Consider the following 26997-nt stretch of genomic DNA (forward strand, 5'->3'; position numbering starts at 1 on the left):
GTAGGCTATCGGCAGATTTCTCAACAGAAACCCTACAGACCAGGAGAATGGAATGACATATTCAAAGTATTAAAAGATTAAAATTGCTAGCCAAGAATACTCTCTGGCAAAGTTATCCTTCGGATATGTAGGAGAAATAAAGGTTTTCCCAGAAAAAAAGTGAAAGGGTTCACTACCATTAAACCTGCCTTATAAGAAATGCTGAAAGGTCTTCAAGCTGAAATGAAAAGACCAAAGTGCACAAAACTTACTAAGGTGATAAACAGAATTTGAAAACTAACTCTTACAGTAAACAATTATAACATAAAGGCAAAGAGCCTTAAAAGTAACTATAGGTACTACAATTTGCTAACAAATTCATAGAACCAGAAGATAATCGATGACATCAAAAATACCAAAGGGAAGGAGTAAAAGGATAGAATCTTTAAAGGTAAATGAAAATAAATTGCTGTAAGCATAAAATGGACTATTTTAACTATTAGATATTTTATGTAAACTGCGGTGAGCACAGAGCAAAAGTGGAGCAGACATATGAAACATGGAAAACTGCCAACTTAAAAAGTAGATGAAAACAAAAACGGTGAAACAAAATAACCAGAAGGCAAAATATGAAATGGCAGTAGTAAACCTTTATATATCAATAATCACTCTAAATGTAAATGGACTGAACTCACCAATCAAAAGGCACAGAGTGCATGGGTGGATAAAAAAAACACAAGACTCAACTATACTGTGCCTATAAGAGACTCATTTCAGCTCTAAAGACAAATGGGCTCAAAGTGAAGAAGAGGAAGGTGATATTTCAAGCAAGTGGAAACCAAAAGAAAGCAAGCATAGCCATACTTGAAGTCAAAACAGACTTCAAGCCAAAAATAGTAAATTATACAAAGAAAATTATATAACAATAAAGGGGTCAATACATCAAGATAAAACAATCAAATATACCCTCAACACCTGAACACCATAACATGTTAAGCAAATAACATATCTTAAGGGAGAAACAAAAATATATTTATAGTAGGACACTTTTGATATCTTGCTATCACCAAGGGAAAGATCACCCAGATAGAAAATATGCAAGAAAATGCTGGAATTGAAACATATTAGAATAAATGGACTTTGCAGGCTTACACAAAATATTCTATCTAACAGCAGCAGAATATACATTCTTCTCAAGTGCACATGGGACATTCTCTAAGATAATTCATGACAGGACACAAAACAAATCTAAGCAAATTTAAGAAAATCATACCAACTATCTTTCTGACCACAATGGTATGAAACTAGAAATCAACAAGAGGAAAGTGAGATCTACAAATACGTGGATACTAAACATGTTGCTATAAAACCAATAGGTCCAAGAAAAAAATCAGAAAGCAAATTTTTAAAAATTACCTCAATAAAAACAAATACAACATATCAAATCTTGAGGGATGAGGGAAAGCAGTTCTTAAAATCTAATTTTCACTCAAAAGCTTGAATTTTATCATTTGTCTTAGTCTAGCTAAAGGTTTGTCAGTTTTACTTTTCAGAGAACCACCTCGTAGTTCTTTCCATTGTTTTTCTGGTTTCTATTTCATTTATTTCCAGTCTAATCTTTATCTACCTCCTTTTGCTAACTTTGGGCTTTTTTTTTTTTTGTAGTTCTTTAAAGTATAAAATTAGGTTGTTTATTTGAGATCTGATTTCTTAACATATATGTTAAGAAAGAGGAGACTAATAGCAGATACAGAAATATGTAGGATCATAAGATAGTACTATGAACAATTATGTGCCAACAAATTATATAACCTAGAAGAAACGGATACATTTCTAGAAACAAAAGCTAAAACTGAATCAGGAAGAAATAGAGAATCTGAACATGAACAAGCCTGATCCCGTCTGATCTCGAAAGCTAAGCAGGGTCGGGCCTGGTTAGTACTTGGATGGGAGACCACCTACGAAGACAGGTACTGTAGATGTAAAAAATAAGGGATTTTAAACTGACAAGGTCCTTGCAATCTGTGAGGTCACCCAAGGGTTACCTCACCTAAAAAAAAAAGAAAAAATCTGAAGACGAATAATGAGTAAAAAGGTAGACTCAGCAATCAATTTCCAAAACAGGAAACTCAAAAGATGCTATACAGCAAAAGAAACAACAAAATGAAAAGACAAATTACAGAAAAAAAATTTTTGAAAACCACAAATTGGATAAGGGGTTAACATCTGAAATACACAAAGAGCTCATCCAACTTAAAAAAAAAAAAAAACCCCAAACTGATTTTTAAAAGGGTAAAAGAATTTATAATAGACATTTTCCCAGAGAGATATTGACATTTGTTTTATAACTTTATAAATGTTTAAAAATATTGGTTGTACAGGTGTTTTTCCTTTAAGATCAGTGACATAAAATTTAGAGATCTAGATGGTTAAGTTGCAGCTCCTTAGGAGCGTCCTGGGATGTGTCCGCTTACCCTTTTATTAACTGAATACCTCAACTTTTACTTACCAGTACTACTCAACTGGTCACAGCTCTCCCATGTAAACTGCAGATTCCTGCCTCTATGCTTTTGTTCATTCTATCTTGTTGACCTGGAACTGTTCACCCTTGTGACCAATTCCTGTTCTCTAGCCTTTAGGCATCATTTCCTCCTCAGAAGTTTTTCCTGATTCGTCAGTATCTTTTTTTTACCATGCCCCACCTTCCTCTGTGCTCCCAGAATAGCGTGCACATGCTATCACCACTGTATTCACCAAACAGTATTGAAATGAACACTTCAGATGTCTACCTGTAAGCATACCTTTCTTACTCAGCTTGGTATCCATACTGGCATCTTACACACAGGAGATTCTTGTATTTGAAATGCATTGCTATGAAGCTCTCATCATACAGTGGAACTGGATTGATGACAACATAATCCTCTGCTGTAAACTCTCAGATAAAGAAGATGAAGCAGTATTTTCTTATTTTCAGTTCTCACCTGAGGGTATCAAAAGCTGGAATGGATTTTCAGTTTGACTCCTAGCTGAGGAATGGGGTAGGTTTTACCAACATTATACCACTCTTCTAATTAGGACTTGGAGCCACTACAATGCAAGTGAGGGTTATACAATTTAATGACCTGAAATTCAAACAGAGATAACAAAAGTTTTAATAGCTGAAAAGATGGTTGAGACACAAGAAATATTTTCCATGTCACAGAGCAGCAATTCCTTGGGTCTAGGGACTCACCATTGTGAATTCAGTAAAGAGACAAACTTGCTCATCAGAAAATTGCACATACAAGCTAAGGTTTACATCCAATTTCAGGAGATTCACAAATATCCCCAAATCTAAATATCCTAAAATAAGAACTCTATAGAAAAATAATTCAGTAAGAAGCCTAATAAGCTAAGTGCTCAGCCACTATAATTCACACTGGTTATGTAGACAAAATCCTAGAACTTGTGGTTAAATGTGTTTCTTTAGTACTCTTAAAGAGTATCTTATCATATGCTTTGAGCTAATTCATTCTTGGGCTTAATTTCTTTGTAAGCACGAGAAAGGCAAATTATATACTAAATACCATATATTATTGTTTCTCATAATATGCTAATATCTTATTTAAAAACGCACTTTTTTGGGGGAAAGTTTACAACAAATAAAGCCTTTGTTAACAGGCTGTTAAGGAAAATTTCAGTGTTTCCTTTAAAAAAGCTGCTTTATTGACTTGAGTGGCAAATTTATAAAAAGTTAACATGTCTTGATCTATTCAAAATTATGATTTACATTATCAACAATGACAACTGCATGTGTACAGTTAATATTGCACACATACTGTATACCAATAAAAGTAAATATCCAAGGGGTTCTTCTTAGAGTTAAGATTAAAACCCTTAATGCCTTGAACTGAACAGCATGATTACAGACACGTACTATTTAAAAACAAATGGATATGCTTTACACCTCCCCTTCTCTCTTCATTCCAAAACCTCATTTACTTCATTAACAATGTTATACTTATGCTTTTATCATCTTTACAGTTAACTGATTTAAAGTGAATGCTTGGGTCTTTTAAAAAACTTTATCAGTGGATTAAAAATCAATACAAGTGTACTTAATACTGAGCAATGTTTGAAATGTCAAAAAGCAAAACAATCCTCTTAAATGTGTATAAATATTTAAACATACAATACCTCCATTGAAAGTCAAAACAAAGTATATTTAATGGTTGTACTGGAGAGGAGAAATGGGCAGTTCATGCCAGGGGAAGATTTAAAAATGAGACTTTTCAAGCAAGCACTGCCTGTGGAACAGCCTCATATTTTGATAATTTAAACCTAATTTTACTTAAATATATAAAGCACTATTTTTTAAAAAAAAACCACACCCACAAGTAAAAAAAATTGGCAATTTGTTTACAAAGCACAATATTTAAGTACATAAAATTCATCTCAAAGAAAGAGTATATGTGGCTTGTTAGCCTTCAAAACTCCCCTGATTTCCATTTAGGTGGTTTAACATTTAGTCGTGATGCATAACACAAGCCTGTGTAATGAAGCTTGGGCCCCTTAACACCTATTAATTCCAAAATAAGAGTATGAGACCTGGAAAGTAAATTATCAACATCTGATTGATGAGGTACAAATTATCTGAATAAAATTTATAACCTGGTGCCAGTCAGTAATCCCAACACAAATTATTGCTTTGTAATGAACTCTGTATGGTCTGCATGTCCTTCAATAACTGAAGATTTTTCCTGCTTTTCTCTCCAGGTCTGGGTTTGGCAAAGTCTTTCTTATTTGTGGTCCCTGTGATTCCAGAAGAACGGCTGCTGCTGTTTCCTTCTTCCTCAAGAGTCTTTCTGGTGGTTTTTAATTCTCTCTTCTGCTTCTCTGTTTTCTGTTTCTCCAGCTATACCAAATAACCAAGGCAAGGAAAAAGGAGAATTTAATGAAAACATTCTCTGTTGACAACCAGTACTTTAAACTCTCACACTGAAAGGCAAATAATATGTTCTGTTCGCTCTTGTAAAGATTTCAAAAATCTACTGTACTAATCATTTAATGCTTAGTGCTTAAAATATACAGTGACATACAAACAGGTAAATAAGAGTAAAGACATCAATTCTGATACTGTATCAGAAGTTAAAGCAGTGCTGCTAAAGTGCAAACCAGGTGAGTGAAAGGCAAAGGGGCTCGCGGGGAGGTCTCACAGAGGAGGCAAAAGAGTCTGACATGGGAAAAGAAGGATAGGAAGGACATCAGTACATGAAGGAGAGGAGAAAGAAGGCATTCTAGAAAGTAGTCTGAGCAGGCAAACAAGCACGTTGCAGATGGATGAAGAGATGTAGTGGAAGTAACACTCCGAAAATGATTGTTATTTTATTATTTCACTGTTATTCGAATAATTTCAAATAGGGGTGCTTTATTTTTACTTTAGTTGCTGGCTAAAATAAATTGCTGCAGGCATGTTGGTGTTCCATTAGAGAACAAAGTCCAAAGTACACGAAACAAATTTGACCACTACTCCTACAGGAATCATTTGCTTGTATTTTTTTTTTGAAAACAAACTATAAGCTTAGTATGTCTTTGGATAAATAACTTAATTTCACTTCAGGATGTGCCTACCTCCCAGGAAACTTAGCTCTAGTTTTCTTCTCATGTATAAAATAACATATGTACCTCGCAAGCCTTCCATGAAAATTAAGTAAGATGACATGTTCACAGCACTCTGCATTATGCCTATTACATAGCAACCAATTACTATCAGCCAAATCTGTTCGGCTCCATCTTCTCCATTTCAGGCAGTGGTTACCCTTCATCTCCCTCCACATGAGATCCAGCAGCAAGTAGCCCTGGTATTTTTACTTCCAAAACACACCTCAACTCTGTCTACTTCTCCCCAACTGCAATCACTAATGACTTCTGATAGAGGTTAAGCTTAGAAGACCTAGCTGGAATCTCTTAAATACATGAATGATCATGTTTTCCTCCAGGGTTACCTGGAGTGTGGCTTCCCACTGCACTTAGATACCAGATAAATGGTTGTTTTATTAACTTAATATAATTAGTAAATATAACTAAAGATTTTCCAGTTTTATAACTGACTTACTCCTTTAGAAGTGAGAAGTTTTAAGGGCTCTTAAAAAGACTTAAAACCATTTAAATTTATCACAAGTTAAAAGTTTTTCATATAAAGAATATTAAATATATTCAGTATTTGAAAGATGTATCTTAGATGATAAAATCTATTCTGAGACTACAAAACAGCGTCTTCTTTCCTAGTCCACTTACTACCAATTCTTAATAATAAACTGAACAAGTGTCTATAATCAAGACAGACTTTTTCTATAGCTCCCTATGATACACTTACATTAATATATATGAAGAAAAGGTTTTTTTGTTGTTGTTGATGATGTTCTGTTTGTTTGTTTGTTTTTTAAGGTGAGGCAATCCTTGGTTGACCTCATGGACTGCAAGGACCTTGTCAGTTTACAATCCCTTATTTTTTTTATTTTTTATGCCAACAGCACCTGGTCTTCCTAAGTGGTCTCCCATCCAAGTACTAACCAGGCCCGACCCTGCTTAGCTTCTGAGATCAGGTGTTCAGGGTAGCATGGCCGTAGACTTGCTCTTGTTCTTTAATCATTAGGAAGGAGTGAAGGAAAATTGAATTACCTGGGCTTGATATTTTCGAACTTTAGTTATTTGATTGGCTTTTGCCTCCATTCTTCCCACTAATGCCTCCAGCTCACACTCTAAGTTGTCTTTCAGTTCGACAGTTGGTGATTCTTGGATTAGTTTTGTAAGTTGTTGGTGATCACTATAAAAAAACAAAAGTAAGGCTTGGTTAGGCTTCCTATGTTTCATGGTTAGGCCCATATGTCCCATGAGACCACTGCTCTGTGAATTAAGAGCAAAAATTTTCAAATTATCAGTGGCAGTTTAAAAGTCTAAAGGCAAATAGAGTTCTTAACTTCAAATAGTTTATTATTTATATCTTCACCTCTCCCATAAGAGTATTACACATGTCAAAAGGAAAGTCTAGAAAAGCTTCCAAACAAGGAAATGAAACATAAGTGTAATACTTAGTCTTCAAAACATTTAACAGTATTAGAAAGGGAGAGATTTAACCCATAATAGTTGTATTTGTTAAAGTGCTGTAACTTGCTCAGTAGTTGGTACAAGGATTGTGCTCAACAAATCTTTGTTAAATAAAGGTTAGTAAAGTCAACAAGGAGTTAAAATAAGATTTTACAACTACATGTAATTAAAAAAAAAAACGAAAAACAAAAAACAAAAAAGAAAACAAAAACAAAAAAAAACTCACAAGCTCATTTGTCCAAATTCATCTTGTAAAGTCTGTAAGACTTCTGACAGCTCTTCATTAATGCTGCTAGAGGAGGTAGGCGTTTCTGACTTCTTGCTTTTACCACTTCGTGACGATACCTGCTTTGCCAAAGGAACACTGTTGACTACTCGATCGTTGCACAAGACTTTACTGTGTTGCTTCATTAGATGCAAGACATGCTGAACATTGGCTACCACAGCATGGCTGGGACTGGTGGACTGAAGAAAAATGAGAGAAGTTATTGAAGCCTCATCCTCTAAATCTGTGTTCTTTTTACTCCCTATCCTGGGTTTAAAAAAAAAAAAAAGCCTAATATAAGTCCAGGGTAAAACACTATCAATTCCCATGGATTTAACATCTGAAATATCTCCAACTCATCTTTTATACTTTACCCTACCGTCATTCACTTGGTTTATGCACCTGCCTCGAATAGCCATGGAAGAACGTCCTAAGTGGTCTGTCTGCTCCCAACCTCAGTTTCTAACTCCACAGAGCTATCAGTTCTCCTTGAATATTCCAATCATGTTGTTCTCTATGAAAATCTCTAATGTTAAGCCCACTGATTCCAACTCCTCAGCATAGAAAATAAGGCCCTGTATCACTGAACTGCAATTTATACTCCCTGGTTTCATGTCCCATTCTCTTAATTTCTTTTCATTACTTGAATAAACTACATTTGCACGTGCCATTTTCTTTTGCATGATGACTTTAATGCCATCCTTTAAAACCCAGTTCAAATATGTAATTTTTAAAGACTCCCTAAAATTTACAGGTAATTAGTTTGCATTCTCAGATCACCTATGGCATTTATCTCTATCACAATATATTTTAATTGTGCTTACGTGTCAGTTTCACCTATTAAACAGTATATGGTACGTCCGGACTGTTATAGCATTCATTTCTCTATCGAATAGCACGAAGCACTTAGTTCATGTTTGTCACGTAAACAACAGAAAAAAAGCTGGCAGCCCTATCAAAATGTTTGAGAAACTAAATAATCTCAAAGTACTATTTCAATTCACAGCTGGCTGGGCTAATGGTTCCATAAGGATAATCCAGACAACATATTTAAAATGATGATTCCTAGGTAGCAAGCCAAACTCAATCAGTGTAGGGTGAGGGGTTAGAAATGTGTAATTTAAAGGTTGCCAAGTTGATTCTGATCAGCCAGGTTTGGAAATCACTATGCTAAGCTATATGGATGCTCTTTTTTATCCTAGTTTCTATTATTAGGTAGTAAATTGATTCCAACAATATATACCAAGAAGTATATACCACATTCACATGGGGTTTATTCCAGCAATGCCAGCCTAATTCAGTATTTGAAAATCAATCAATGTAATCCAGCATATCACTAGAGTAAAAAAATCGTTTATCATTTGATGAAGAAAAGCATCTGAAAAAATCAAACATCCATTCAGGGCATTAATATTCAGCAAAGTAGAAACAGAAATTTCCTCAAGTTGATAAAGAGCATTGACAACCTACACATAATATACTTATTGATGAAAGACTGAATGTCTTCCCCTTAAGATTAGAAAAAAGGCAAGGATGTCCACTCTCATCACTCTTAAACTGTCCCCATTTCTGATGCCATGCTTTTCTACAAAGAAAGTCTTAAGCAATCCAAAAAATAATTCCTATGACTAATAAGTGATGTATGATCATATAGAAATGGAAATTAAAACTAAATACAATTTTCAATCAAATATTTGAGTATAAATCTTATACAACGGATATGGGACTAATACGTTGAAAACCATAAAACATAAAAAAAGTCAATTTCTAAATAAATGAGAGAGGTACCATACACATGGGCTGGGGCTAGAAGACTCAACAAGGATATCAATTTTTCCCAAATTGACCCATAAGTGTAATATGATTCCTATGAAAATCCCAGCAAGATTTTTTTTTTTTTTTTTTTTTTTGGTAAATAAAGACAAGTTTATTCTAAAATTCACATGGAAAGGCAAAGGAACTAGAAAAGCTAAAACAATCTGGAAAAAGAATAATAAAATAGGAAGAATCACTCTCCCTGATGTTTAAAACTTTCTGTATATAGCACAGTAATCAAGGCAGTGTGATATTAGCAAAGAAGTAAACACATAAATCAATGGAACGATAAATGAATTGACCTAATAAGCCTCATACTACACACAAAAATTATTTCAAGGGGATCACAGATTTAAATGTAAAATATACAACTACAAAACAGATAAAAATAAGTGAAAATCTATACAACATAGGTCTAGGCAAAGAGTCCTTACACATGACTCCAAAAGCATGATCCAATAAAATGAAACTATCAATTAACTAGAGTTTGTTCTAATAAAAAGCTTCTGCTATGTGGACGAGTTTAAGAGGATGAAAAAAAGCCACAGACTGGGAGAATATACCTGCAAACCGCCTATCTGATATATGCCCTGTATCTAAAATATATAAAGAACTCTCAAAACCTATCTGTGAGAAAAGCAAAATATATAGACATGTCATTAGAGGATATATGGATAGCAAATAATCACATGAAAAGTTCAAATATTAGACATTAGGGTAATATAAATTAAAACCGCGGTGAAGATATCACAACATACTAATCAGAACAGCTAAAATAAAAAGTGACAATACTAAGTGCTGGTGAGAATGTGGAAAATTTGCACCTCTCATACACTGTTACTGGGAATGTAAAAGGGTACAGCCAATCAAAAATATTTTAATAGTTTTCTTTAAAAACTAAACATAACTCTTACCATACAATCCAGCAAACGAACTCCTGGATATTTATCCCAGAGAAAAGAAAACATATGACCAAACAAAACCTGTACATGAATGTTCATACTGGTTTTATTTGTAAATGCCCAACACTGGAAACAACTTAAATGCCCTTCAATGGGTGAATGAACTGAGGTACATCTGCACCGTGAAATATTGGTCATCAAAAGAACTATGAATACACATAATGATGATTTCAAGGCAGTTATGCTGAGGGAAAAAGTCAGTCTCATTGGGTCACATACTGCATGTTTCCATTTTATAACATTTTTGCAAAGGCAAAATTGTAGATATGGTGTGGTAGTGGTTACACAAATCTGTGCTAAAACTACACTGACTTGGAACTGCACACATTCAAGTATGAGTGCATGCACACACAGGAGTACATGTAAAGCTAGAGAAATGTGAATGAGGTCTGTGGATTGCACCGATGTTAATCTCCTGGTTTTGATACCACACTATAGTTAGGTACTATGTTACTATTGGGGTAAACTGGGTGAGGAGTACAAAGGACCTCTCTGTATTATTTTTGCATAACACAGCATCCTATGAACCTATAATCATTTCAAAGTAAAAAAGTTAGTCTCTGTATTTATCAAGATAATCTAACTACAATTAAATGGTTTAAATATACATACTTCCTGCAAGTATGCTTTCATCAATGCAAACTTGATTATCAAGAACCAAATTCATCTGTCTCATTAACAACTTTAAATATTGATATGGTATTTGTTTATTGCTCATAACTTGTAATATTTGACATTATATTAACTGACTATACATACTCTTTCAATAAACAGCATATAGTTTTTAAATTCTTTTTCCTATTATATTCCTGAGTGTATTTATTAATGTAATTTTATGTCTTAAACTAATAATAAATTGAGACTTGTATTTATGTCTTTAATTTCATTTTTCTAGTTATTCATTTTTGTTGCAGTTTACAAATGTATTGGTCTATCGCAACAAATAATGAGAAATAAAAACCAGTCTTTCACAATAGTTTGAGAAACACTTAGCTAGATGACAGCACATTCTCAACTTCAAAAGGGGATCTCAGGTTGAAAAGCCCTGTCTTTGAACTTGTCCTATTTAACCTTTGCATTTAGGACTTCAGTCAGAATTACCAACGATAGGCAAGTAAATTTGGAGATAACAGAAATATAATGGAAAATGTAATTCTAATCTAATGTGGGATTGGGTGAATCTATTCCTATAGAGCTTCACTCGATTGAAAATTCTGTATTAAAAAAAAACAACAACAACAACAACAACAACAACAAAAACAATTCCACAAGTATAGAACCCACAGAGGCTGATGCAAAAACTCAGTAAAAGACCTGTAACTTCGGTTGGCTCCAGAATCAATGAGTGAAAGGGACGGTATGGCTTTCACATCACCAGTGTGATGTGAGGCTGAGTTAATCTAGGTTGAATATCCAGATCATGATGAAGACTCTAGTCTGTGCTAGTCACGCCACATTTAGAGGGCTATATTCAATTTAGGAAGGAAGAGAGTGATGAGGCAGTAAAGAAGCTCATAAAACATATCTTAAGATGAATAGCTGAAGGAAAGGTTGTATTTATAACCTAGGACATAATAAAATGAGAAAAAGATAAAGCTATGTTCAAAAGTTTTAATATTTCACGGTAGTCAAGGGCTCATTTGTATGTTCCATGTGAATCTTAAAAGTAGGAAAAAAGACCAGTAAGTAGAATTTATAAAGTGACAAATTTCAACTCAAGAACTTTCAAATAAAGCTGTTTAGAAATGAGATGGGAACGGTGTCTCATCAGTAGATGTATCTGAACAGAGTATACAACCATTATTCTGGATGTTTACATAATAAAAACATTGGACAGGGAAGTGTATTAAATGGGTTCCAAACAGAACTGAACATTAGGCTGGCAGGGAACAGTTAAAAATACTTTCTAGATCCCACACTCAGAAAATTCTGATTTTGGACTGTGTGGTTGGGCTTCATAATCTGCTTTTTCAAATGCATACTTAGTGACTGTGATGCAGCTGGTCATCCCTTAAGAACTTCAATTTCTAACCAAACTCAAAGATTCTATGGTGAAACAAAAGAAGCCTGATAGAAGTAAGAGATAAAGAAAATAACATAGGTCAAAGACAGTCTGCAATCCAACAAGAAGGTAAATTTAGGGTAAAAAGAGCAGAGAGGAAAGGGCGATCTTTTTTCCAAGTGATTTGTTCCTGTCACATCTACAAAGAGCAAGTAGAAAAGTTCATTCCTCAAGCTTTCACTGAGGATTTACTCTTAGATTCAAACTGAATACATAAGTTAATAAATATGACAAATAAAATGTACTCTCCAAGCCTCTCAAACTCACATCTAGTTGGGTCTTCAAGGTACCTATACGTGAAAAAAGCTAGCAACACAGTTAATCAAAAAGTGGTAAAAACTAACAGAGTACTAAGAACTTATTTGAAATTACTAATTAATGATATTTGACCAAATTAATCACCTCTACATTTAAGCATTAAAAAAACAAGTCTATGTACGACTGCTCCTCAGAGAATGAATCCTATTAGTAATAAAGATGTAGGACTAAAAAGAACGTGATTTATTTTTATTTAAATATCTATATTTAAACATAAATCAACAGGGCTGATACTAATATTTCAGTGTTACAAATATATTATTTCCTACTTCCTTGACACTTATTTGCAACCACATAGTCTCTAAACTAGGGTCTTTCTTATCTTCCCATCTAAAAGTACTTTATCTGCTTTAAAGTGTTCTCCTAGTCTCTCTCCCCTGCTCCAATCCCATAAAACCTTCCTCCATTTCATTGTCACAAGATTATGACCCACACTGGTAAAGGAGCAGAAAAATGTTTCTATCATTTACAGGCATACAGGCAGATGGTGGATTTAATTCAAAGATCTATGTTGTAGAAAAAAATCCAGAGTTCAACCAACTCACCTTTCCAGCTACAAATGGCATATCACCCAAGCACAATCTATAATGTGGCTGTGTAGCAAAATAGTTCCTAGAACCTTTCTGAATGGAAAGGAAAAGAAAACAATTTTATTCACATGACAATAAAAGCTAACTGTACATGACTAACCTGAAACTTCAGCTTAGTGCTAGGCTATTACGTGCCTTATCTATACTGGCATTATGGTCTAGAGCACCTAATAATATTTGTCAACATATGTCCTCGCCTAGGAAAGAAAAAAATGGTACCTGACAAAACAGCAGTTACGGTCTAGAGAAATTGTGTGTGTGTGTGTGTGTGTGTGTGTGTGTGTGTGTGTGTGTGTGTGTATAAAAACATTTTAAGAATAAAGGTAATTAACGCAATACCGAAATAACAACTAATATTTGTGCAGTGTTTTATAGTTCTAAAATGCTTTCATACAATTATATCAGAGTAAAAATTTTAAAGTAGGTATTACTTATCCCTATTTTCCAATAAAGAAACTGAGAATGAAACATATTTACTAATCCAAAATTGTAATATCACATGGTTTACCACTGTTTTCACATAAATTACGCCCAGTGCTAATCAGCACTCTACTGGTTTTCATACCTTTTCTGGTGGTTTCGACTTCTTTTTTTTAATTCTTTTTGCACTGGGAACACAAGGTATTGCCTTATTTTCAAAGATAAGTCTATTTGTTTCTAGACCAGTCTGCAACTAGAAAAAATATGACAGCCTAAAGTTAATGCTATAGAAATAAAAGCTATAACAGCTATGATTCAAATTTGAGATTGGCCATGTAAAAGCCTATAAAAGCCTACAGTAGTATTTGACCAAAAAACACATCATAGTTGTGTAACTATGTCTTAAACCAATCTGTCAACATTTGTCAAATATTTTAAATTGATCCCAGTCTTTCATTTTATCTTGAAGTGCTGTGTTGTAATATGTCTTTCCTTAGCCTAGAACTCTTTAGCTCCATTATTGTAGTTGTTCCACAAATTAGAGCTAATGAGTTAAATGCACTTTAACTGAAAACTGATGTTTCAGTATTTTTTTCTTTTCACCCACAGAATCAACAACAGTGCCAGACCCAAAGTAGCTAGAGAGCAAAATACATTTTCTTCCTCTTTAAAAAACTTATATACTTACGGTATGAGAAAAGAAAACTGGAAATTTATGTCCAAAAGAATTGGAAGGTATGTCAACAGATGTTATCAAGTCCCTTTCTCTAGAAGTTTCGTAACTACATTAGTTTACAAATAATTTCTTATCATATTATATGGTAGATAGTCTACAAGCAATTACTAAAGATTTCAAATAAGGGCTGATGTTTTCCCTAAGCCAACTTTCAACTTTCCTTTAAAAACACACACACACACACACACACACACATACACACACACACACACACACACACTTACAAGAGTGGTTTTCAAACTTGCCTATATTATCAAAATGGACTGGAGATTATGATAGAAAGAGTGTCTGGCTGCTCTCTAAACTTCAGGATTTTGAAGGGTCCAGATTGGGGAAATGTGCAATTAAAAGCATTTTAAAGTACCCCAGGATATTATGATGGAGCTAGAAAAAACACTCAGAACCAATGGATTAGTTGAAAGAAATACTGAAATTATTACTAATACTTCCCACAGTGACTGCATCCTCCGGGGAAAGAATCTATGCAGTCACAAAGGAATATAGGAGATCTCTATTCTCAGGAGCATCTACATTCCCACACATCTAACAATGTTTTATACACAGTAAATTGTATAAATATAATTTAATGAACATGAAATTACTATCCTGGAAGATCTAAAAAGCCAATGAATTTGAATAATATACAAAGAACAATTTTTAAAAACAACTTCTAGCTTATTTAGTTCTTCTCGATAGCTGTCATATATGTGTAGCAGACTTTTTAATATTTTAAAGTGCTGTCATGATTTTTCTCTCCTTTGATCTCTCCAACACTAAGAATAAAATGAAGACCACTTTATCAATAGTAAAATCCAAGCTCTGAATGGTAAAATATCTTGCCCAATATTACTCAAATTAGAGTCAGCTAGACTTGGAACTATTTATCATCCCTTGGCCATTATTCTTCCACTATAATACTGTTCACCATTAGAACTCAAAACGTTTACTGATATAATAACTGACAGGGTCTCTGCTTTTTTCCTGCTAAATGAAAAAGCAAGCAAATATACCGCAAAATAATTTTTAAGTAAATAATGAACTTATTTAATTTTGTATTTCATGTACAACAGAACTCACCACCACAATACTAAAAGGCACAACTATATGCTCTCACTTGTTTCATGTTACAAGTGAGAAAATGAAGATACAGTAAAGTGGCCTACTCTAAAGCAGAACGGGCAGAGAAACCAAGGCATCAAAATTTACTGGTAGTCAAAAATTAAGCTACGTGACTATATAACAAAGAAAGCGCACCGAGAGATAAAAAAGACATACGAATCGATCTGAGGGTACATCTTACAGAAAAAATTATGTATCAGGTTTAATAGGAAGAGAATATGTTAAGTCAAGGAATTCTGGGAAGCAGAGGGAGAAACAGACAAGATAACAAAGATAATAGACTGTTTCTAGTCCTGTGCGCACACCTATGAAGTGAGATGTGGACACAGCCTGAACTGCAGAACCTCCACTCCTAATTGTTTTGGAATTGAAACCTACTTCTTGTGATATTATGAGAAAACATGTATGCAAATATAAAACTTAAGGACTCTGGAAAGGGGAGGACAATATATGTAAGGTATCTGAATAAATAAGCTCATTCGGTTATAAACAGAAGTCTTTCATTGAGCCTGTAAGACTTACTGGGTACTGAAGTGCTGCTATTTCTACTAGAAATGCAGTTCGGGTTGGTATATAGAAACTCAATGTTTTTTTGAGAATTTATACCACCTCCCCTATTCTACTAGTGGCCACTGCATGTGATAAAATCAACACTATGAGTGAGCAAGCTCATTTTTCTAATGTGGTAGGCAGCTTCTGAGAGTTAGTATGGGTCACTAGCTCAACTTCCGTCCTGGTATCTTGAGGCCACCAAGGAAAGGAAACATGTAAGTAGGATACTGAATGATAATGGCCATCGAACATTTCCAACACTGACCCCTGTGAAAAGTTTTACATGATTATGTATTACCTTATTATGTATATGGTCTCTGATATTTTTCAATTTATTGATTTTTTTAAAAATGCTGATTGAAAGCCCACAATTTGAAAAACCCTAAAAAATTGCCAGCTTTTACTTTGTAAAAATGTTCATAATTTTCCATATTAAGCTACATCCAAGAATCTATATATTAGACCATTCCAAATTCCAAAGAACAAAAGATCTAAGAAGCCCACAGTTAATCTCTTATTTACATATAAAGAATAGTACAAAATATGAGGAGCCAAAAACTGCTCACATTTCAACTTACCTCAGCTGCCTTAGCTTGCATACGTTTCCTTTCCCGTTCTTCTTCACGAAGTTTTGCTTCTAACTCTTGCATTTTTTTCTAGTGATAAAAACATTAAAAGTGGTAATAGTGAAAAAAGTCTTATTTGTAAAATTTTAATATAGCAGCAGAAGAGTATGCCTAAAATTTTATCATAGTAAATAAAAGCTTGTTAGTTCACTCTAGTAATGGCTCTGAGCTTGCCAGTATCCATGACAATCCTCGTGATTCATTATTAGTCATTTGTGAGGTAGTTGTGAGGTAGTTGAACAGATTTATGGGTAAAATCTATGGCCAAAGAACACAGATCTGCATAAAGGCACACAGGTTACCTGGAAGCTGAATCTGGAACTTTAGTCTCAGTGGTATTAAATACTTTCCAAGTGAATCAATTAGAACTAAAACTAGGTCACAGAACAGCTTAAACCAAGTGATACTCTTCCAACATTTTCAAAAAGAACACCTCATATACATCAAGGTTTTAAAATGTGAACATTCTCTTCAAATTATATTTCTTCCTTTTAAAAATTTCTATGTTTCTTTGCTGCAAGATTACATTTCTTCCCATAAACATCCAGTATTATAAAATGATCAATTTTACAAAAGAACCAATATTATGCACTGATGAGTAAAAGAATATATTCACTGACTTCTGCAAGGGCCTGCATTGCAGTAAGTTTGTTATATTCCTGCTCAAGAAGGTCCAATTTTTCAAGTTGGCTTTGAACATGTGTTTGATCATGTTGTCGTTCTCTTTCTAGGGAAACCTGGGAAACAATATTAAACACAGCATGATAATCTGATAAAACAAAACAAAAAACCCTGACAAACAACTTACAGTGAGTGTAACTTAGAATACATTGTATGATATTTTTTCTGGCCTTTCATAAAACTACTTAAATACTATACAGAAATTCTAGGAAAACAAGATGAAACCACAAGGATATCAATTAATATAAGTAGACTATTACTGTATACTATTATAACATTTGGTTCTATCACAGTGAGACTATCATTATACTTTGGGATAGCAGTGATTTACTAGGCATATAGACTATACACACACACAGACACTTCCAACAGTCTGGCTCTCTTAAATAGTTAATCTCTTAAGGCAGTAATTATGGTTTTAGTATTTATCATTTATACTTCTTCTGAATTATATGTAAAATAACGATTACCATTATTACTATTTTCAGGGTTAGGGTCAAGGATTTAAAAAGACTGCCACCTATCAGGTTTAAGAACTGATAACAAGGTGAACTATTAAACTAGGATAAGAAATAGAAATATGTTAAATCGAGGTCTATCAGTAAAAAGCTAAAACTCTAAGGACCTAAACTTGTAAAGAATATACCTTCATATACAAGTCCACAGCAATGAGCAATATACTAAGAAAACTTTGAATATGATAAAGTAACCTAAAGCAATAATTTTTTCAGGAATTTACGTGAATTACGAATTCCCTCCTATCCACCACAGTGGATATTTACTGCCCTTAAAAGAATACATTAAGTTAAAAATTGGCAATAATCATATTTTATTTCTAGTATTATAAATATTCTTATTCACAAATATATTTATAATTTACTGATGAAATAGGGCTATAATTCAAAGTCATCTAATATGTACAATCATGCACCACTTAAAGACAGGGATGTGTTCTGAGAAATGCGTCGTTAGACAACATTGTCATTGTGCAAACATCACTTGCACATTTACCCAGACCTGGATGGCATACCCTGCTAGACACCTAGGTTACATGGTATACCCTACTGCTCTGAGGTTACAAGCCTATACAGCATGTTACTGTACAAAACCACCCAAGATTAAATCAAACACAAAATGATACCATCAAGAGATGCAGTAAATACAGGATGCATGAGGCTGCTGCCAGCATTGTTTTACAGCAAACTTTTCTTTTTCATAAGTAAAAAGAGTACAATTTATAAAAGTATAGTATAGTAAATAAACCAGTAACAATTGGTTATTATCGAGTATAATGTACTATACATTAGTTGTATGTGCTATATAGTTTTTTATGGCAGTATAGTAAGTTTGTTTATACCAGCATCACCGCAAATGTGAGTAATCTATTGTGCTATGGTGTTACGTTTACACAACACTGTAGTCTATTAAGTGTGCAACAGCATTATGTCTAAAAAGTACGTAACTCAATCAAAAATACTTTATTGCTAAAAATGCTATCAATCATCTGAGGCTCCAGCAAATTGTGAAATGCTTTTTCTAGACATAAAAAAGTAATCTTTTTACTGGAGAAGGATCTTACCTTCAATTTGTAAAATAGATAATATCTGCAAAACTCAATATAATAAAATGCAATAAAATAAGGTATGCCTATATTAGTCAAGATATAGTACTGTCTTATAAATGCTTTCTAACTTGAGAACAAGAATATCTCAATGAAGAGAATTACTTTATTACTGTATAACATGTTTTACATTTCCACTGGTTGCAGATATGAAAGAAAAATGTCCAATGCAAAAAAAAAAAAAAAAAGATAAAGCAGCTTAAAAGTGATGTGATAATTGAAGCAAAATATCACAAGGCAGTACCGGAGCCTTGACATATAAAATATAGCAGGAACATGACAAAAACATCTCAGGCGATGTACCATCTGCATGATGCAAGAACCCCCAGCAAATAAACTCACATAAAGCTGGACCAGAACCAGTGAAAACCATCAAGCATTAGCAAAAGCAAATCCATTAACTGCCTCCTAAGGCTGCAACACAACTTAGAAAGTATGGAATTTCCAAGAAAAAAACAGAAACTCTAAAGAATATGAGTTCGCCATAAAACAAACAAATACATGTATATATTTCCTAGAGAAAATTCAGCAGATGCAACAATGAGAGGACACTCTGAAAATAACAGATAATTAAAAAGAAAATGAAAATAATTGAAAACATGTAAAGAGATAAAAGGAAGGACTAAAAATCAAAGTTATGGTACATTAAAATAACAAGAAAAATAGGTAGACTATAAGTAGGTGGGGAAAAAAAATGGTCACTGAAATATACCAAAACCAGACAAAAACACAAAAAATTACATGCCAATATCTCCGATGAACATAGATGCAAAAATCCTCAACAAAATATTGGCAAACTGAATTCAGCAATACATTAAAAGGATCATACACCACAATCAAGTGGAATTTACTCCAGGCACGTAAAGATGGTTCAGTATCTGCAAAGCAATCAAAGTGATTTACTACATTAACATGACAAAGGATAAAAAAAAATCATAGGATCACATCAATATGTGCAGAAAAAGCATTTCACAAAATTCAATATCCATTTATGATAAAAACTCTCAATGAAGTGAGTATAGAGGGAATATAACATAATCAAGGTCATATATGACAAATTCAGAGTTAACATCATACTCAATAATAAAAAAGCTGAAAGCTTTTCCTCTAAAATCAGGAATAAAACAGGGATGTGCACTGTTTTATTCAACACAGTATTAGTGGTCCTTGCCACAACCATCAGACAAGAAAAATAAAAAGATTCAGCTTGGAAAGGAAGAAGCAACACTGTCACTATTTGCAGATGACATGATACTATAGAGAGAGAACACTAAAGACTCCCGCCAAAAAAGTATCAGAATAAATGAATTCGATAAAAGTACAAGATACAAAATTAATATTCAAAAATCTGTTACATTTCTGTACACTAATAACAAACTATCAAAGAATTTAAGAAAACAATCTCATTTACAACTGCATCAAAAAAAAAAAAATACCTAGCAATAAATTTGATCAAAGAGGAAAAAGACCTGTACTCTGAAAACTCTAAAAAGTTGATGAGAGAAACTGAAAATGACTCAAATGGAAGGATATACCATGCTCATGGATTCGAAGAATTAATATCACTGAAATGTCTATATTATCCAAAGCAATCTACAGATTCAATGCAATCCCTACCAAAATACCAATGGCATTTTTCCCAGAAATAGAACAAATAATCCTAAAATTAATATGAATCATAAGAGATCTTAATTAGTCAAAGTAAAGCAATCTTGACAAAGAAAAGCAAAGTTGAAGGTATCACATTTCCTGATTTCTGTCTGGATTATATAGTAAACAAAGGTATAGTAAACAAAACAGCATGGTACTGGCACAAAAACAGACACATAGATCAATGGAACAAAAGAGAGACCCCAGAAATAAACCTATGCTCCTATGATCAATTAAACTATGACAAAGGAGGCAAGAATACACAACGGCGAAAAGACAGATTCTTCAATAAATATTGTGGAGGAAAACTGGACAGATAAATAAAAAAATATAACTGAAAACTTCCTTATACCATACACAAAAGTAAACTCAAAATTGATTAAAGACTTAAATATAAGGCCTGAAACCATAAAACTCCTGGGAGAAAACATAGGCAGTAAACTCTTTGGCATTGGTCTTAGCAGTAGTTTTTGGGATATGTCTCCTTAGGCAATGGCAGCAAAAGAAAAAAGAAGTGAAACGACACCAAACTAAAAACTTTTGCAAAGCAAAGGAAACCATCAACATAACAAAGGCAACCTACTGAAAAGGAGAAGATATTTTTGCAAAGTGTAAGTTTGATAAGGATTAATATCCAAAATAAATCAGTCATACAACAGAAAAAAAGTCATTATCCTATTTTAAAAAGGGCAGAAGACCTGAATAGACATTTCTCCAAAGAAGACACGGTCAAGAGACACATGAAAAGATGTTCAACCTAATTATTAGGGAAATACAAATGAAAACCAGTGAGATATCACCTCACATCTCTCAGAATTATATTATCAAAAAGACGACAAATAAGTGTTAGCAAGGATGTGGGGAAACGGGAACCCTCGTTGCAATATTGTTCAGATTATAAATTAGTGCAGCTATTATGGAAAACGTATGGAGGCTCCTCAAAAAATTAAACACAGAACTACATGCTACACAGCAATTCTACTTCATTTATCCTAAAAAAACTACAACACTAATTTGAAAAGCTATACGCACCCCTACATTCACTGCTGCATTATTTACAATAGCCAAGATATGGAAACCCACATGTTCATCGAAAGATGAATGAATAAAGATGTCATGCACACACACACACGCATGCACACACACAGAATATTACTAAGCCATAAAAAAACAAAATCTTCCCATTTGCGACAACATGGATGAACCTAAAGGGTATTATGTCAAAAAAAAAAAAAAAAGACAAATGCCATATGATTTGCTCTTATGTGGAATCTAAAACCACACAAAACAAATGAATAAACAAAACAAATAAGAACAGAGTCACAGATACAGAAAAGAAACTGATGACTGACAGAGGGTAGGGCTGGGAGGATGAACAGAAAAGGTAAGGGGATTAAAAGGTACAAAATTCCAGTTATTAAGTCATGGGGATGTACTGTACAACACAGGGAACATAGTCAACATCGTAGTAATTGTACAACGGTCACTAGACTTATTGTGGTGACCGCTTTGTAAGGCATATAAATGCTGAATCACTATGTTGTACACCTGAAACTAATATAATATTGTATGTTAACTACACTTGGGTTTTTTATTAAAGTTTTTCAAAGCATAAAGAACCTTGAAATCTGCAACACTGAGTCTTTAATAAATTCAAGAGGTACAAAGGTGCATGAGTTTTAAAATATTTTTTATAATGTAGACTCATAAAAGTTAATATGACTTGAAAAGATGACACAACTGTATAGTATTTTTGTAATTAAAAAAAACTACCAAACACAACAACAACAATCAAGATGGCCAATCGAATCTTCAGACATCATAAATGATCCCACGTAATATCACTTTCGGGCTATAACACTGTTTAAAAGCAGAAGCTGTGTGCAGAGGACACGGCAGTGTGTGTGCGGGTTATCCAAAAAGGAAAAGCCTCTTTAAGCTATGCTGAAAAGAACAAAATCAATTTTCTCTCAAAGCAAAGACTACTAATTTTTCAAAATGAACTACTGGTACTACTGCCAGTGGTAGCTTTAAAGTAAAAGGACAAATGACTATTATAACCGCACCATTAGTTCTGAGAAAAAGGGTCTTTATATCAATCTAATATTCCCCATTAATAACTGTTTTCAAGAATAAATCTGTGAGGTACCATACCTGTTTTTCCAAGACAGATGTCCTTTCCATTTCTGCATGCTTTATCATACTACGCATGTATTCCAATTGTTTTTCTAAAAGATTACATTTATTTTCTGCAGCTAACAACTGAGATGTCAGTTCTAAAAAGAATACATAAGAAAACAGAACTGAGCTCACTCATAGAACAGTTTTGAAAAGCTGCTAAAAGCAATTAAATCTACTATGTACACAATGAATATTTACCAGTAGCCCTAAAAGCCTTTTCAGATGACCTAAATCATTCTTCATGCAAGTCTAATACACCTTGAATTCAGTTAGTAAATAATTCATAACATCAGCACTTGCTCCTCAAAATGCATTGGAGTATAATGCAATTTTGTAACACCTAAAGAAACCGATCACTAGAAAATGCTAATGTGCAATTTTAGAGCAATTTTACAAGACTTATTTTGATAGTGTTTCATTTTCATTAATAATTAAACAAACCTTGATTATGCTTTGATTCCTCATTTTTTGAATTCTCCCTTTCTTGTATCTGTTCATCTAATACTTTCTTATATTCAATTGTTTCTCTAGACAAGGTTTTCACACTTTCTTCTGCTTGAATCCTTTCAAGTTCTAAGCGTCGAATCTTATCTTGAAGATTCTTCAGAGCAGAAAATATGGCTGCCAAATACAAATATGGATACTATAAGAAAACAATACATATGAAGAAAGTTCTGAGAAAGAATAACCTTATCTAAATAAAAAATAAAATTGATGAGTAGGTCCAGTAGAGGTTCATTCTTTGGGAACAACAAAATATTATCATCATAACTTTTCCTAAAAAATCCATTTAAAGACTGAAATGTGCTAAGTATTCAAGTAAAAACCACATTACTATGGTAAAAACATTTAAAAGTTTTTATAAAATGGTAAAAATATTTAGCTAACCACATTCATATTAACTGCCCCAAAGTACAGTATCACTCTTTTCTGTTTCATTATAGGATCGCATGCAGAATACAATTGTAGAATTAAAAGTCGAGCGCAAAAGGACTATTCTTTAATCCCCATTTTTATCATTATTTAGGGAAATATCTAACTACACTTTAACTTCCCCCAACCAAAGTTTCTGATTATGAAAGTTACATATATTCATTGTAGAAAGCACAGGAAAATACAACAAAGAGAACAGCTGATAATCCTACCAAGAGATGATGACTGTCAATTTGAGCTATTTTTTTAAATATTTTACTATTGTATAAAATAAATTGAGATAAAAATTTATTTAAGTTTGATTTTTATACGAACATTATGAAACTGTGCATTCCCTCATGCTGTCTTAAAAGGTTGTTTCTTTATAAACAATAAGTAAAACCTGAAAAATTAAGTCACTGAGTCAAAGAATATTCAAATTTTAAAGGCCCCTGAAACAGGCTATACCAATTCATACTTTCATCAGAAGTGTATGTCTTTGCCACACAGACCATTATTAATTACAATATTGCTGCCATTCTGATTGAGAAACATGATACTTCTGGCTATTTTATTTTGTGCTCTTATTAAAAATTTAAATACTTTTTGTATATTATTAGTCAATTTTCTGTCATTTATAAATTTCTTTGTCCATTTTTCTATAAGTCCCACTCTCCATTTTATTATGTCTTTAATTCTAGTTTTGATGTACAAATGTTTTTATTTTTCATAGTTACCTCTAACAATCTTTCCTATCAAGTTCTTTGCTTTTATATATAGAACATTCTATATATAACCTCAAGATTAGATAAATGTATTTTCCTTTATTATACTTAGTTTCATACATTTTTACATTTAATTCTTTAAGTCAAATGAAAAGTATTTTTGTATTAAAAAACTTTTAAACAGCAACTTTATCATGTACCAAGTTTGCACATATACCTATATATACAGATATAATTACTACTTACATGGATCCAAGACAGTTTTAGGACTTCCCTTTATTCTGATTTTATTACTATTACACCAATATTTAATCATAAATCTTTAAAAACTTCAATACTGCCAGTCTCCCACATTATATAAATCTTCAAAACACCAAAATTATTCTTACTAATTAAATATTCGTAATCATCCTGAATATTCAAAATCACTCATTTAAATGAAACTTCATGTAAACTATACAATAGGTAAGAAGAACTACCATCTTTTACAAATAGAACCTTCTAACTCAAAACGAAACATACTTTTCCATTTATTAATGTAACTCATTTGTTCACCAAATTATCAGTGCCTAAAATGTTACAAGCCCAAATAGGAGATTAATACATTTATAATACAGCCAACTTATTTTTGTTGATATGCAATGAGACTACAATCTAATTAGAAAGAGCATGGACATGAAACATACACACACACATCTAGAAATCTGAAAAATCAACTGAAGATTATGAGGATATGAAAAGAGCCTGGACATAAAATTAGTATTTAAAATAACAATAATTCTTTGATATACCTGGAATAATCAGAATACGAATGTAATAGGAAAAGAGAAAATTAATAAATGCTTTTTAGTATTGACTAAGGTTTAACCTCTTTAGAAATAATGAGTGCTTACTAAAATAATACTTTATAAAACCAAACATTTATTACATTTTTTCATTAAATTATACCAATTAGTATATGATTTTGTTAGTATTTTATTCTTATATTTATAGTTATTACTGTAATTAGCTAGAACACTTCATTTTTGTTCTATATGTCAGCAATCGTGGTATGACAGGATATGCTAGATGAACAAAGATAAATGGGGGGGGGCATATTGCTTTCCTTTTCTATATTCTGGAATGGCTTATGTATCATGAATATCACTTGTTTAAACACTTCTCAAGATTTATTTTCCCAAAACTACTTGGAGCTAGAGACTTACTGATTTGCACAACTTAAAATTTGTATGATGATACTCACATATATTAACAGAGAACTGAACATCACGGTCCTATAAATATCTATCATATTGTCTTTTTTTCCAATTTTCTGAACAGGTTTATGATCTTTCCTTAGAAACTTAGAAGTTTCTCAGCATCTTTGATATTTTTATTTCAAAACAAACACAACATGGATCAAACATTTCTCCCACTATCTTTAGTTCTTTAACAAACTTGAATTCTTAATTATTTTGTTCCAGTGTTGAGAAATAATTGACACACATTACTGTATAAAATTAAGGTGTACGGCATGATGGTTTGATTTGCATGTATTGTGAAATGATTACAATAGGTTTAGTTAAAATCCAGTATCTCATATAGATACAATAAAATGAAAAAAAAATTCTCCTTGTGATGATAACTCTTAAGATCTACTCTCTTAACAACTTTCCTATATAGTAAGTCCTCACTTAACAGCATCAATAGATATAATTCGCAACTTTAAGGGAAATATGGCATCTCGTCAATGTTATAATAAAATGACTGTGAATGAAATGACGTTATTTGAGACCTTCTGTATATCATATAGCAGTGTTAACTATTTTCATTCTTTTCTTGCTCAATAATGAAAGTATTTAAGATTATGTTAATTTCCTTCTAAATACTGCTATCCATAATTTTAAGTATGTAGTGTTTCACTGGTTTCTTTTGCAAAAAAGAAAGAACAAAAGCAAAACAAAAAATCATTGAATAAATGTACATTAAGCAGAATTTAGAAAAAACAGAAATCAAAAAGAAAAACATAACCACCATAATCCTACCATCTCGGCATAATAATTATATTTTGCTGAAATCCTTCTGTTAGTGGGATAACCCTTTACTATTTCATATCACACTTATTCATTTGAGTAATTATTTTCCATATCAATAGATGCATTTCTAGAATTCCATCCTTATACACATTTGTGTCTATGAACTTTGTTTCACTAATACCTAGTTCTCTACCAGTTCCACACTTGCTATTTTTATAGCTCTATAATTTGTCCTTTACTGACAGAGTGAGGCCACCCTTAATACTGAACAAGCGTTTCTATTAAAAGAAAAAAATGCAGTTCTCACACATTATTCTTTAAATGCAATTCATTGTATTAAGAGTTTCCAATGAGTAACATTGTACATCTCTATTTATTCATCTTCATGTATGCACCTCAGTGAGCACACAGAACAACCCTAGGTTGATTTATCAGAGGTGACTTTTCTATCCACAGACTCTTTTCCAGGCCAGAGAGCTGAGTTGTTCCAGTTCCCTTTCTCCAATTAGTCTCAACAGTCAGTTTCACAAAGGAAGCATTATTCCAAAAGCTCCCTCACATGGGTCTAAAGTTTTGTTCTTCAGTCCCTACCTAGATTTAAAATCCTACCTTCTCCCTGACTGTACCCCAATACCTAAGGCTTATTTATATCTAACACCAAGATTCCTAGTAGCATCCCTAA

At 32.9% G+C, this 26997-nt stretch overlaps 1 protein-coding gene and 1 pseudogene across 2 annotated transcripts in view; both read right to left on the reverse strand.

Moving 5' to 3' along the window:
* Positions 1-3107: 3107 nt before the first annotated feature.
* Positions 3108-26997, reverse strand: part of CEP57 (centrosomal protein 57) — a 40225-nt gene continuing 16335 nt past the window's right edge. Inside the window, exons 3-11 of one of the 2 annotated variants that reach the window (XM_016159939.2) lie at positions 23105-23284; positions 22637-22758; positions 17151-17267; positions 16483-16560; positions 13643-13750; positions 13033-13110; positions 7292-7530; positions 6640-6784; positions 3108-4873 (exon numbers count right to left, since the gene is read on the reverse strand). In XM_016159939.2, coding sequence (XP_016015425.1) covers positions 4640-4873; positions 6640-6784; positions 7292-7530; positions 13033-13110; positions 13643-13750; positions 16483-16560; positions 17151-17267; positions 22637-22758; positions 23105-23284 — 1301 coding nt within the window. In that variant the 3' untranslated portion in view covers positions 3108-4639. The remainder of the gene's footprint in view (positions 4874-6639; positions 6785-7291; positions 7531-13032; positions 13111-13642; positions 13751-16482; positions 16561-17150; positions 17268-22636; positions 22759-23104; positions 23285-26997) is intronic. The other variant, XM_016159942.2, reaches the window with a different exon arrangement.
* Positions 6483-6589, reverse strand: LOC118603653 (annotated as a pseudogene).

The sequence above is a fragment of the Rousettus aegyptiacus genome, unplaced genomic scaffold (assembly GCF_014176215.1).
Source record: "Rousettus aegyptiacus isolate mRouAeg1 unplaced genomic scaffold, mRouAeg1.p scaffold_m13_p_5, whole genome shotgun sequence".
In the NCBI taxonomy this organism is placed as follows: Eukaryota; Metazoa; Chordata; class Mammalia; order Chiroptera; family Pteropodidae; genus Rousettus; species Rousettus aegyptiacus.